General features: G+C 40.4%; 1 protein-coding gene across 1 annotated transcript; it reads right to left on the reverse strand.

Moving 5' to 3' along the window:
• Window positions 1–8,306: 8,306 nt before the first annotated feature.
• On the reverse strand, window positions 8,307–14,193 carry fgf19 (fibroblast growth factor 19). Its single transcript, XM_061068311.1, has 3 exons — window positions 13,911–14,193; window positions 13,675–13,778; window positions 8,307–9,826 (listed from the first exon to the last, which is right to left on the reverse strand). The coding sequence occupies exons 1-3, from the start codon at window positions 14,119–14,121 to the stop codon at window positions 9,506–9,508; spliced, it is 636 nt and encodes a 211-aa protein (XP_060924294.1). The 5' UTR covers window positions 14,122–14,193; the 3' UTR covers window positions 8,307–9,505.
• Window positions 14,194–14,863: the final 670 nt, after the last annotated feature.

The raw sequence follows: 14,863 nt of genomic DNA on the forward strand, positions 1-14,863 counted from the left end.
AGGAGGGAAATTAAACCTCTGCTTTTAGCCCATCTGGTGCAGGACACACAGAGCAGTGAGCAGCCATGTACGGCACCCGGGGAGCAGATGTTGGGGGAGTAAGGTGCCTTGCTCAGGGGCACTAGACAGGGTAGGGAGAATCCTCTTGGATTTTTGGACAGGTTCGTCTTTTTGTTGTTTCTCCGTGGAGCCGAAGCAGAGACGAACCAGAGACCTTTTCTGCCCATAGTCCAAGTTTCTGCCACTAGTCCACCGCCTCTCCGGTGATGTCCCTCATGCATATTTAAAATTTGTATTTACAAATAACAGAGTCAGCTGTATAAATGAATCTGCAATGTTTGTTAGGTTAGGCCCTAATGAACAGTACATACCAAATTTGGTATAAGTAAATATGAAATCTCATCGCATTTCAATTCTCCTGTCTCAAACTTTGCCAACTGATACTTTACTACAGTAAAATAATTTTTTTGTGGAGTATCGTGCTAAAAAGAACATTATTTTACATTCATTCAGGTATTCCATGAATTATGACCAAACCTTAAATACCATCTTAGTGTTCTAACACATACATTGAGAAAATGTTTACTGCAAAATAAAAGAGAACTGACCAAAGACTTCACTAGATTCTTTAAATTGCAGAAACTTAAAACACACTTTTTCAGGAAATACAGTTATCACATCAGAAACCTCAGAAAGGCTGTAGTTATATTACAAGTTAATGTAAAAGACTTCAGGTCAGGGGCGATAGGCTCTCTCTGTCGCTCTTGCTCACTCCCTCTCTCTCTTGCTCGCCCTGTCTCTTTCTCTCTGCTCTCTCTTGCTCGCTAACACATTTATGTCCATCTTCAAGATAAACTCAGCTGTAGCTCCGCGGTGGATCATCACCCAGTGTGAAAGCAAGAAAGCTATTTTATTTAGTTGCCTTATTGTGAAAGGTTGGTCAGTGAATTTGTGTTTTCCTGTAATCACTAGCAGTGTATCTGTATAGACTTTTATTGTGATGGGAAAAAAACGGAAATGGTAGTTGTTTTTGAGCGGGATTTGACCAGATGTGGCAAAGTAGGCGGACATGTCCCGGTTCAAGTCCGCATTCTTATTTACCATGAGCTGTCAGTAACGGCGAATTAAGTCCTCGGCGACAGCATCACACAGCTAAAATTCTGCGACACACAAAGGCGGCACAGCCATTACTAGTTGGGCTCACCAAGAAATCTGTTAAGCGTTGCCTGCCCTCCGCTTTCTTTCTTTCTCTTTCCTTATTCTTTTCAGACTCCCCTCGCACTTAACTCACACTTTTTTGACCGACATTTTAAAATCTACTTCTCCAGCAGTCACTTAATCACTTCGATGGTGTGCAGAGACTATATATAGATCACGTGCGGCAAAGACTATTTGTTTGTAGGGGTGAGAGAGGTGACCTCAGGAAGCATGGATACAAATGTCAGGTGGGAGGGTCTCATCACCAAGAAGGACCGAGACCCACTACAAGGAGGAGGTCAACCTTTTGACCAAGTGGTGCAGAGACAACAACCTCATGCTAAATGTCACCAAAACAAAGTAAATTGTGGTTGATTTCAGAAAAAAGCCACACTGAGCACCCCCCAGTGACCATCGATGGTGCTGTTGTGGAGAGAGTGACCAGCACCAAATTCCTGGGGGTGCACATCAGTGAGGACATCTCCTGGGCTTCCAACTCTGCATCACTGGCGAAGAAAGCCCAGCAGAGCCTCTACTTCCTCCGTAAGCTCAAGAGAGCGAAAGCTGCCAAACCCATCCTAATCACTTTCTACCGGGGCACTATTGAAACCATCCTCTCCAGCTGCATCACAGTGTGGGGCAGTAGCTGCACCGAACACAGCAGGAAGGCACTACAACGCATAATAAACACAGCTGCTAAGATCATTGGTTCCCCACTCCCTTCTCTACAAGACACTTACACCACCTACCTCACCCGCAAAGCCACCTGGATTTCTAGTGACACCCTGCACACAGTCTCTTCAGCCTCCTAGCCTCTGGCAGAAGGTACAGGAGCCTCCGGTGCCGCACAACCAGACTCAGTAACAGCTTCATTCACCAAGCTGTCAGGAAGCTGAACTCTCTCTGCTGAAATCCCCCCCCCCCTCCTCCTCAAATCACTCAGGACTCTGAAACAAAATGTCTTTTGCACTTTTATCACTTTAGTACGTCTACACTTTACTTTACATAAACCTATGCTGCTATACGTGCTGTACTTGAATCTGTTTACTTAGAATTAGGAAATGTCTTGTTGTCTTATCCGTTGTGCCTGTGCACTTTATGAGAGAGAGTGGGAAATGATATATCGATTTCTTTGTATGTCTGAACATGTAAAGTTATTGACAAATAAAGCTACTATACTATACTCTCATAGCTAATTTGACTGTTTTACAGATAACCTGTCCCTTGCTCTTTGTTCTAAAATCAATCCAGTCCTTCATCAAGATAAAACAAGGCTGCTTTAAGAGTCAACATATGTCCATCGCTCTCTCTCTCTCTCTTTGTGTGTGTCAGTGTATCTTGTTAGTGTGTGTGCTTTATTTGTCTGCCACAACCCTGCCAGACCTGTCACCCCAAATCCAGTGGCATACACAACAAATCTCTGGTAGTACTGTGCATATATATATATATATATATATATATATATATATATATATATATATATATATATATATATATATATATATATATATATATATATGTTATTGATCCCCTGGGCAAAAAGGGAAGTTTCTGTATGTGGAAGAAAATCAGCAAAGCTCTTGAGCAGTATAATTAGTTAAGACACCGCTTCATAAGTTTACAGTAACTGACATAAAGTTAAGACAAGGGGGAAATGCATTTTGCCGTATAATAGAAAAACAGTGGAGAAAAAATATATTTAGTTATTGTGTGTTAAAAGGAATTAGTGGAATTCTGTATTGTTCAAAAAAATTATAATCAGAAATTGTAATCGAAATATTACAAAATGTAAATGGTCCAAATGTCATAATGTAATAAAATTGCAGGGGACTTCCTCAAATAAAGATGTTTGACACGGTCATGCACATTAGATGTTTTTGCGTAATCCTGCTAACTAACAGACAAAGAAACGTGGATGAAAACATAACCTCCTTGGTGGAAGTAATTATCTGTTTGTGTATTTTTTTTTGTGCATAGGCTGGTAGGGGATACATCATAAATCCTGTTTTTACAGCCTGATGCAATATGTATTTTGAAATATGTTTTGATCACAATACCTTGCTGTTTATACCAAAACTGGGGTTATCACATTTATTATCTAACAGCATCTTATCTAACCTTGACTGTATTATCTGAATAGACAACAAGTAGCATCTGTCTTGTACTGTTTATTGTCGGGTTGCAACCAGCGTCAAGGTGCATTACATCTGTCTCAGTTGTAATCCTCAAGAAGCTCCACACACTTTGTTAATGTCTTGTTGTCACATGCATTGCTGTCAAATCCACCACATAATATGCTGTTGTTACTGTGTAATACTGTTGTGTGATTACATGTACAGATTCTAATGCACTTTTCTGGAGCTGCAGATAGAACAGGTTGTTTTCGCCTGCCTCTTGAGTCCCTCCTCTGATTGGCTTACCGCAACCAGGCCTATCACCGGTCTCATTCTGGCGCACTCACTCTGGTAAACACGGCTGAAAAGTCACGTTATGTTTGCATTATATATACAGTCTATGGTTTGGACACATCAATTGAAGACCAGCCACACATTTACAGTCGGTTACAACAGGATGTTTCTAAACGGGAAGCTACACCGTCCTAGCCTGACGTTGTCATACTCATAATTCTAGTCAGAATATGAGTCTGATACCGCTCCACTGGGCTGTGATTATGGGGCGTGTTTCAACCGAACCAGGAAAAAAAATGCCTCTTCGCTCAATTGGATAGACTTACAACCAATCAGAGCAAAGTAGTATGTGACGTATGTTAAGCGACAGTGCTGGGGAGTAACGGAATATATGTACCGGCGTTACGTATTTAGAATACAAATTATGAGTAACAGTATTCCATTACAGTTACAATTGAAGTAAATGGTATTCAGAATACAGTTACATTGTTGAAATCAATGGATTACATGGCCGTACTTCTCTGTTTCACGAGTTTATTCACTCTCTAAATAAATCTATGGAAATGCCGCTCGTAGATCCACCGGAGGCAAAGTTCCCAGGAAGCAGCTGGAGACCAGGGCTGCTTGTGAGAGCCCCCGGCGCCAGCGGCGTTAAGAAGCCTCACCACTACCGGCCCGGTAACGTTACCGGCCTGGTACCGAGGCTCTAAGAGAGATCCGTCGCTACCAGAAATCTACGGAGCTGCTGATCCCCAAGCTGCCCTTCCAGCGCCTGGTGAGAGAAATCGCTCAGGATTTCAAGACCGACCTGCGCTTCCAGAGCTCCGCTGTCATGGCTCTGCAGGAGGCCAGCGAGGAGTAAAAACGGCAGTTAATCATTTTTTTCAAGCATAAACTTACTTGTTGCTCCAACATTAACTGCAACAGCATCCCAACATGTGTCTTTTTTGTCTCATATGTGCTAAGGATCATACAGCTCACTGTAATTCTCCGCTGTTTGCTCCGTTAAATGTCGGGTGTGGAGTAAGCGACCATCGGGGCCAGCTGATAAATTAAACTTTTTCCGAATCCCGTAGGAAGGATGGCAAAAACAGCATTTCGATCTACAAATGCCTTGATCGCGTTTCTCTGTTCCTCTTTCAAAATGAATGCGCTGTTGATGTATTCTAATACAGACTCAATGGCAGCATCTACCATCTACACATCTCAGCTCTCCAGCGGCAGGCATGTTTGTCGAAAACGAATTCAACCCAAGCGCATCATCGTATAAAGCCCGCCCTGACAATTTGATTGGTCCGAACAGCTTCTGTTCTAAGTAAGTTTTAGCAGGACAGTCGGCCAATGTAAATGGTTTTGGTAAATGGTTTTGTATTTATATAGCGCTTTTCTAGTCTTGATGACCACTCAAAGCGCTTTACATTAGTTTTACATTCACCCATTCACACACACATTCATACAGTGCATCTATTTGCAGCACTTTGTTATTCTATGGGGGGGCCATTCAGGGTTCAGCATTCTTGCCCAAGGACACTTCGGCATGCAGATGGTTCAGACTGGTGATCGAACCGCCGACCTTCAAGTTGGAGGACGACCACTCTACCCCTCAGCCACAGCCGCCCAATGTAGAAGTAACGTCCCAAGTTTCACTACAGAGTAACGTCTACTTTACTCCTTGCTGAGCACAGCGACACAGCACGTCACAAGAAATAAAGCGTAACTTAGGAGGAATGTGCATGGACACATGCGGCGTGGATCCACCCTGAAGTGTTTCTTCACTGTTTTTTGTTGTGGTTAGCCGCTGGTAGCTAACAACCTGCTAGCTCAGCAACATGTCTGCTTGGTGTCGCGTTCAGTGTGGAGGGGTGGTGGTGACGGTGAGCTGGGGTGGTACCGGCTTGGCCTTATAACGGTTCAGGGCGATGCAGCTGCCATACCAGGCGGTGATGCAGCCAGTCATGATACTCTCTATGGTGCACCCACAGAAATTGCAGAGAATCCTGTTATCCATGTGGAGCCTTCGCAGCCTGCGGAGGAGAAAGAGCCGCTGTCTGGCCATCTTCCTGATGGAGTCTGTGTGGTGGCTCCAGGTCAGGTCATCACTGATTTGGACCCCGAGGAACCTGAAGCTGCTGACACGCTCCACCGTATTCCTGTTGATGGAGTAGTTTTCAAACTATAATGGTGCCTACTGACCCCCTTCAAGTAATTACGGATAATAAAAGACCAGAACATGTTTTTTACACAATATGGGCCCTTTAATGCTTATCTGTTGAATTGTGTCACAAACATCTAATGCTTTCGGTTTCATACTCAATAGTACTTGTATTTATTTGAGTAAATAGGACGACTTTTTTAAAGGAAAATAGTCATATTTATTGCCAAATTCAAGTCAAGGCCTTTCAGTACAAACATTATGCTGCAGTAGCAGCTCCTTTGCAAAACATATTGTTGAACTGAGAAGCTAAATATTGTGCAGGTTCTGTTGTGGAACTGATGGCAAGTAAGGACTCAGATAGAGAGAACCGCCAGGAAACCAGATGTGTGTTTGAGTCCACAAAACACTTTAGGAGTCTCAGGGCTAAACAGGGTTGCAGCCAAAATCAATTAAATTGAAATAAATGGGACCCCTTCTTCAGTCTTAAGAAATAACTGAAAAAAACAGAACATGACTCCATACTGCTCGTGTTGTGTCATTGTGCAAGCCCCGACATTCATTTTCGACCTGTATTTTCTCTGTTACATGTGACATCTATTGCATTTCTGTTAGTCCTGCATCGCTATGTCCTCTACCATCGCTACTTCTGGTAGTGCATTTTTTGCTTAAAACACAGTGTAAATGACACCGCTTCGAGTCAAATATGAATGTCGGGGTTTGCAGACACTTGGATGACACCACACGAGCAGTATGGAGGCAACTTGTGTTTTTTTCTGTTGTTATATTACATCTGAAGAAGAGGTCACCTTGTCTGCAACACTGTTTACCATAGACCAGGGGTTCTCAAACTTTTTCAAGCGGGGCCCCCCCAAAGCTGGTACACTAAAAACTCAAACTAAAAATATGCACTACTTCAGGATGGATGTTCTGCTTTCTTTCTATTGTTTTATATTAATGTATACAGTTTTAAGTTAAGCAAGACAGGTTTCTGTTTAAGAAAGATTCTTATTTTATTCAGTTAATTTTTTGTGAATTGCTGGATAATAATTTGTCACTCAAAAATATGCATCTAATTCAATTCAGGTTCAAATAGTTCAAAAATCGTTTCACTCACAAAATAAAGGGGCAAAACAAATTCACCACGCCAGGACGGTTGAAGGATATCGGGTCGGCTGGCCCTGCCAATGAGGTGTCCCTTATTTATTTTTCAGGGAGTTGGCAACCCTAGCCTGACATGTCAAGGCTATTGTTATTGTTAGGCCCATACATACAATTATTATTATATTTTACACTGTGTGTGAAGTTAATAAAGCTATTGCAACGTTGTGGTCTTGTGAGTGTGTTTGTATGTGTGGCTGTGAGCGACTTTCACACTAATAATGAATAAGGTTGTGCTAGGCAATGGTTCCTAACAAAACGAACAGTACACAATGTAGACAGGGATAGCACAGAATAGTATTCAAGTGCTGGTGTTTTTTTTGTTGCAACACGGGGGATGATTGAAGATGTAAAGGTAGGTGTTAAGGAGAAAAGGGCTAGCTGCAGTTGGAAGAAGTTAGCTAGCTAGAAGGCTAGCTCTTAGGGCTACGAGCTTTCTAAAAAGACTGGAGCAAATTACTCCTTAGATTAGGATACGAATAGGCCTACTGCAAGTGCAGGAATGTATTACTAAGGAAGGAGTGAGTCTTTAAAAAGACTGTTTATAATATCTGAAAGATAGAGGAAACAAGAGCAATCGCACAAACTCTGCAGGGTGTCGTCTCAGTGAGGGTGAGGGCTGACCATGCCTGCGGTTACTTTTATACTCGGAAGCGTACGTGCAACTCACGTTCAAATGATAACACTCCTCTTTTGATTGGTGGATCAGGAACGAAACAGTATTTGATTTGTTTGTGACAGTCCAGCCCCCTTACATTTCGCCACTGAAGGAGCTTTCACTAACCAGTGACAGGTCGGCAGTCATTTTTTTATTTAAAAAAAATAATTAATTAACAGGTGACACCCCCCCCCCCCCCCTGGAGAGTGTTCGCGCCCCCCCTAACTTTGAGAACAACTGCCATAGACTCCTAAAGTGTTTTGTGGACTCAAACTCTTCACCCACCCCCTCCATCGGTATAGTTGTGAACAGGTAATAAGGGAATTTTCCTTTTTTTCTTAACTATCCCTTTAAACAAGAGAGCAACAATAGAAGGAATGAAAGAGAAAATCTACACCCGGATAACAATGGTAACCTGGCAAAGAACAATGGAATTTAGGAGACTGTATAAGGGGTTACTGGCAGGAAGGAATTAACAGGAATTGGGCAGAATGTAGGAGTGAGTAGTAAGCAGGAAATATAATAATAGTGATAAATGAAATAAAAAATGCAGAATGAACAAATTAATAGGATGCTAAATCTGGAGGATTTCAGCAAAGGCAGGGATGAAACCGGAACCATTTTGGATGACGTTGGCGATGGCAGAGGGAAATGGGGTGGAGCAAAAGATTGACGGCAAGGACAACGGCAGGACCTCATTGGACGGAGAATAATGATATCCCACAGTGACCCTCTTTGAATGCTTTGTAATTTATTTGAAAAATTCCACAGGTGCATTCAAAATGAAACATTCATACTGTTGTATATTTAAATAATTTATAACATACAATACATATAACTCATAACAAGAAAACAATACTTTTGTCAGGTGTTGATTATCATCCTGACTATTCTCTGCCACAGTTCACCAAAACAGTTGAGGCTGAGACTCTTGTGGCATAAAAACAACATTTTGAGAATGAGATTAGACTGTTCTAACCAGAAAGACTATGTGTAATGACAGAAAGAATATTCGATGTATGATAAGATTTAGTTGCACCTTTTCGGTAGCACTACCCTTCAGTTTGACTCATTTCAGATAGATAGATGGATAGGTAGATGCCCCAAAACATTTTTAAATTTGTGTGACAGTGACCTCTAGTGGTGTAGTAATTATGACAGGAGCCAAGGAGGATGTGCAGTCATATTATAAAGGGACAGAGATGGAAGAAGAACTGGATCTTCAAAACTTAAACTGAACTTAAACATAAACGACCCCTGCTCTTTTGCCATTTTAAACAAAACAGTTTTTTTTAACCATGACTATTGTTCATAACCATGTGTTAATAATATTAACCATCAATCAATCAGATTTTATTTTATTTGTATAGCCCATATTCACATATTATAATTTTTCTTGTAGGGCTTAACAATTTGTTTCATCCTCTATACTTGACAACAAAGGTCCTCTAACCCTAACAAACAAATGATGTGGACCCAAACCATTATCTTTCCTTATACCCATTCAAGTTGCAGCCATTACTACAGGATTGTCATATTATAAAAAGGTTATTTTTTTCCCAATAGTGATTTGTATCAGTTGGATATCTAATTCAAGAAGTGCTCCTATTGGTTGTGTTAGCGGATAGGGTTAAAACCTCCTGTATGGTTGTGTTGTTTGAGAACTTTAAAACAAAGGTTGTAACTGAAAATAACAGGCAGAAATGTGATACTGAATATGTGTGATATTCTCCACTCTGTATGACACTGCACTTGGTCTTATTTGACAGGACAGTGCTGGAAAGACTTCACAGCAACCTTTCCAGGTGCAGGCTGCCGGACAAGCATTCAGTCCCAGGTTCGGCAACATGCCAGGAGGCGTGCTCAGCCTCAAACAAAGCAAAACACCCCAGGACAAATGTGTTTTTTAGATGTCTCAGAGCTACTGTCTCATCTCTTGTGGAAGCTGGGACTGTGAATGATCTGAGAGAGCTTTCCATATGAGTCCATAGAGTCCAAATGTTCTTCTGTTTGTGCTACTCTCAGCCCTTGCTGGTCAGGAATGTCCTGACCTGGGGCTGAGGCCTGTTCCAGAATGCTTATCCTAGGAAGGAACTGAGCCAATGTTGGGACCCCTCTGTCGCGACCCTGCAGCCTTTGCCGCCGGTTTCCTAGACTGAGCAGAGCTCCGTGTTTGTCAGAGATGTAGACGTTGTACCCGTCTGGTAAGATCTGCTCTCTAAAGGTGCAGTCGTCTCTGCTGTAGGTGTGCTGGAAAAGACAGAGAGGCATACATTCATACGGTATCCTCCTACAAATAGATGAGTTATTGAGATGGAAGGTTTTGTAAAATACACCATTTTTTGTATTGCATCAATATAGTCCGAATGCAGAGAATACATTTGCAAAGTCATGCATACAGTCAAATTGTTAATAATAAAGTTTATATTTTTTCTGAATAGGCCGGACTAATTCAGAGGAAGATATTTTTTGCACATTAAGAAGAAAGCTGAAATGTCAAGTGACAAAGAGATGTGAGTTTCAGAACAGCAGCACAATCTCTACTTTATCCTTATACTAATTACCACAGTATGTTTATGTGAGAAAGATAAAGAATTTATGTCAATGTCACCAATTCATCAAAACAAGTTATTTTGTCTAGGCAGTCATACATGCTAATGTTAGTATTTTGATATATTCTTCATAAATTTAACTTTAATTTTGAAATTTCAAATTTATTCTGAATATATAATATATTCTCCATATATGCGAGATTTAAACATCTATACATTTAATGTGACTTTATTCTTGACATCTCAACTCTTTTCCTCAACATTTTAACTTCAATCTAGAATTTCAAAATAAAATTAAACCTTCCTCTTCTATTCATTTTGTTATGGCTGGTCCTATTACTCTATTCCATCTGGAGATATTGAAAAATCAACACATAAGTAAAATTAGTTTGCCTTGTTTTTGCAGAGTATCAAATCATGTGTCTTTTTTTCAAAAAATCCTTAAAACAATAAGCTAAAACTTATTAAGTCACCGGATATAACTCACATATTTTCTTGCTCACCTTAGTACATTCAGGAGTTACAGATCTGCAGTTTATTCTGGTATGGCTAATATTAACTTGTTAGCAAGGTTTGAAAGGTACTGAGCATTCTTCAGTCAAACTCTTAGAATGCTGTTTGTGTGGCCCAAATTGATGTGTGACCCTCTATTTATTCAAACATTAAACATAGAAGATAGCCATCCACTAACTAATGGTTTGTGGTTCGATCCCCTGCTCCCCCTGTCTGCACTCCAACTGCACTTGGCTCAAATAAATACAGTCCATTGACCATTTGTGAAGCAATTAGTTGCTTAATAAAAAATTAATGTGTAACTATTTTGATTAAAGCTGCTTAGTATTTTACCTTTTTCTCCCAAATAAATTTCAACTCATTATAATTTGGTTTTAGATAGCGAACATAGTCATCAGTCAATCATTATATGCATCTGTAAAATTGAATTACAATACAATACAACTAAAGCCATTTTCTATTCTGGCACAGGAGTCTTACTCACTATTTTCCCTATACAGGGGGCCCAGGAGCAAATTTTTGCCCCAGGCCCCTCTAGCAAGTCATTTTAGACATTGGTCTCATCAAAGTTATTTATTTTGAGTGCTTGCCAGAATATTTATTGTCCCCCCCCCTGTTATTTTGGGACACAGTTTGCATTAATAGTGTTTTTATAAACCTGATTTTATCAACAGCAACAGAAAAAACATACATAAATGGTGATGCACGTTCTTCGATGGCTGTTTACTTTTGGGAAAGAGAGCCAGCCAGAGGCCAAGGTTGTTGTTGCTGCTGCTAGAGCTTTTCATTCAGGTTTTTCACTTTGCAAACACATCTTACCCTGCACCACACCGGACAAAGGTTGATGAACCAGTCGACTGTTTGAATGAATGACTGATTGGCATGCAGTGTTTTCGGAACACTGAAGCTGACTACCCACAGCACAATGATTCATGTCAGCAGTGTCTACAAAAACCCATCTTCACTGCGTGAAAACTATTTGGGAGAAGCATTATTCAGCATTTAAAAAGTGCATTTTTATCAAATCATAACATATAAAAATGATTGTTCCCATTCTGTTAAGTGATAAAATAAGTTGAATTGTGAGCTTCAGACACTGAATAAAATTGAAATATCAATGTAGGTGTGTGCGGTGGGTGATAATGAGGACATTGAGGAAGAAAAAGTTTTAAAAAGAGTTGACGATTCAGCTGAAGCCCGGAGGAGATGAAATGTATTTGCTGAAGATTGAGCAATGAAAAGTTATATTTTCAAAAATGTGTCATCCCTATCTGGACACATTGAGTGAGGCTCAAGATGCAGTGTTGAGCATGGCTATATTTCCATGTTAGTTATTTGTTCAGTGTGTGTCAGTGATTTTGATTCCCATTGGGTTTCTAGACTAAATTTTGTCTAATAGCTCCTTACCTGCAGTGCAACAATACCAATTTAGTTGTTTAAGCCATGGCCAGGGTGCTGCTCCAGTGAACAGATACAGTTCTCTAGAACCATAGATTGTACATGGGTAGATCATTTAGTAGATTTTCAGTTAGCATCAGTAGCTTACTGTAATTCCTAGTGAACTCTTCATGTGGATTTAAAAATTAAGCCCTGTTAAATATCAGCACTTTTTTTGAATAAAAGCAAACTCCAATAAAAACCACAGAAGGAAAGTGCAGTTACATTTACTGTAAGTCATTCATTAATCATGGTATTAAAACATGTTTATCATAAATTTGTATAGTTATCTGTATATACTCAGATGAATATGTATTCCATTGAATTTTTTCAAACTGAAATTGGTTTAGACTGTTGGGTTTAATCTTAAATAAAAATTATAACTTCACTTAAATGTATTATAAATGTATCGACTAGGTTATTTGAATTTGAAGGCATTGGTTTATCTGATTGTTTACACACAGTACATTAAAGGTGACATATTATGCCAATCTTACCACAAGTTGATATGGTTCCTTGGGGTCTTAATGAAATGTCTTTAACATATTTTGGTCAAAATACCACAAGGATAATTTAAAACAGCACCCTTTTTACCCTGTCTAAAACAGCCCTCCTCAGAGTGACCTGTTTTAAGGGCCTTTTCCTTTCTCCCCCTCCCCCGTCTCCCCCTCCTCCACGAGATACGAGCGCCCGGATTTTTGGCTATCAATTACCTTTGTAGAAATATGGCTACTGGAGACGAAGATACAATCTTGCAACCAACAATACCGTTTTAAACCAGAGTCAGGCGGGCCAAAGCCTTCCTGCGACAGCCCCAGCCGCGGAGACACGGGGGTCTCCGAGTGATGGAAAAGCGACCCTCAGACAGATTTAGCGCCGGGAGGAACCCGGGGTCTACCGGGGCGCACACCAACAGACTTTTGCCAATTCTTTCCGGGATTGCCTTCAAATATGAATTCAATCCATTTCGCTCTTGTGTCTTCTGAGGCTGGGAAGTCATGTACATATCTGTGCGGATCTGTGCAGCCGACCACAGCGCATCTTGAGTGCTTCATTTGCTTCATGCTGCTAGCTAGCTATTCCAGGTGCATCCGAGGTTTGCAAAAACGAAGTGAAGTGCTTTGGCAAATATCGTATCTATAATGAGTGACTGGGGCGGGCCAAGGCCATGTAAGAGAGACTCCCATTTCATTGTGATGAGAGAATGATAAGGAAGCTAATTAGCAGTCACTCAAGCATGACGTTTCTGACATAGAGGAACCATAACTAATCGCGGGGGTTGATTTTATACAGAGTTTTTGTAGTCGGTAGACATGCCAGATACCCAAATTAACGTGTAGCACTAAAAAAGTGGAATTTTCATAATATGTCCCCTTTAAGTGTGTAAGAGGGTTGCAAATCTTACAATCAGAAAAATTCTGTTCGGCAGTGGGAATGAGACAGAATTAATTAATTAGACCTAAACATAAAGAAATAGCTTGATTAGTGAATTACTTTTGGAATAATTAAAATTTTTGGAACTTCTTCTCTTAATTAACAACAGATGTAGACTTAATTTGGTAGCAGATTGTCACAGTATCATATATAAATCCTTACTGATGAGAACAGTCGTCCATTGCCTTCTATGCAGAGAAATCGTGCAGTTGCTACTCCTCTGATGGCAACACAGCCTGGATCCACTGGACGGATCTCCAGCAGACCTGCAGTTCAAATCCTCATCAGAATTGAGAATCACACCAAACCCACTTCAGTTCTACTGCAATCATAAATATGATTTACCAACAATAAAAATTTCCAGCTATTGAAGTATGTGGGTTAAGTGCCTTACTTACTGTACAGAGATTGGTCTGCAGAGCCATGGATCTGTCCATCCCCACTGATCAGCAGGTGAAGTCCTGGCCTGGCAGCGAAAAGGTGCCTGAGTCGTACCACCTGGTCCCAGCCTTGGTTGATGTGGGGTCCCTGGTCCAATAGGGGTAAGCAAACAACTCCAGCAGCAAGAAACACATTGGCAACGGATACAGTGACCACGAGCAGAATCATGATGAATCAAATCCTCTGTATGCACTGTTTCTGCTCCCTCCAGCTGGCAGAGTGAAGTAAAGAAGTCTAATCCTAACCCTGCCTTTTAAACGGGGCCCTTATCAGTTGCAGATAACCCTCCCAGAAGCAGACCACAACACACCCCTACATGACATCCAACTGAATCATAGCTCTCCACTGGGCCCAGACAAGCCATAACAGGGGTCGCTAATGTGTCATGTAAGCTTCATTCAAAAATCTGACAATTAAATATGAAATACTGGCTTAGACTCTTTAAAGAAATATAACTTAGTAATAGTAGCATATTACTAGTTATATATATACATATATAGTTACATTTCAATGTATTTGCTTTTCATTGTATTTCTCATACATCCGAGATTGTCTCATGCACCGACTTTGCTGTCTGGTGGCCCCCAACACAAACCACTACCGTGTTGTGCAGGTGGTGTGCCTATTGTGTTGTACAATATATACAAGTTAATACTTTGATAATCAATGCTAAAAACTCAACATTACTATGCAATAGTCTCACAGTCACATTGAGTAGTTTTATTTTAATACTTAAACTATGCTAATGATAATAATAATATTGACATGCCTTTACTACAATAACATGTTGAATGCAACACTATTATTTGTAATGCTTTATCTTTATATATTAGTTTCGGTACTTTAACCCAAGAAAAAATTCTGGAAACTTTCTCTACCACTGTCGAATTAGTAAGGGACATATTGTATA

This window comes from Limanda limanda, chromosome 3 (assembly GCF_963576545.1).
Source record: "Limanda limanda chromosome 3, fLimLim1.1, whole genome shotgun sequence".
Taxonomy (NCBI): Eukaryota; Metazoa; Chordata; class Actinopteri; order Pleuronectiformes; family Pleuronectidae; genus Limanda; species Limanda limanda.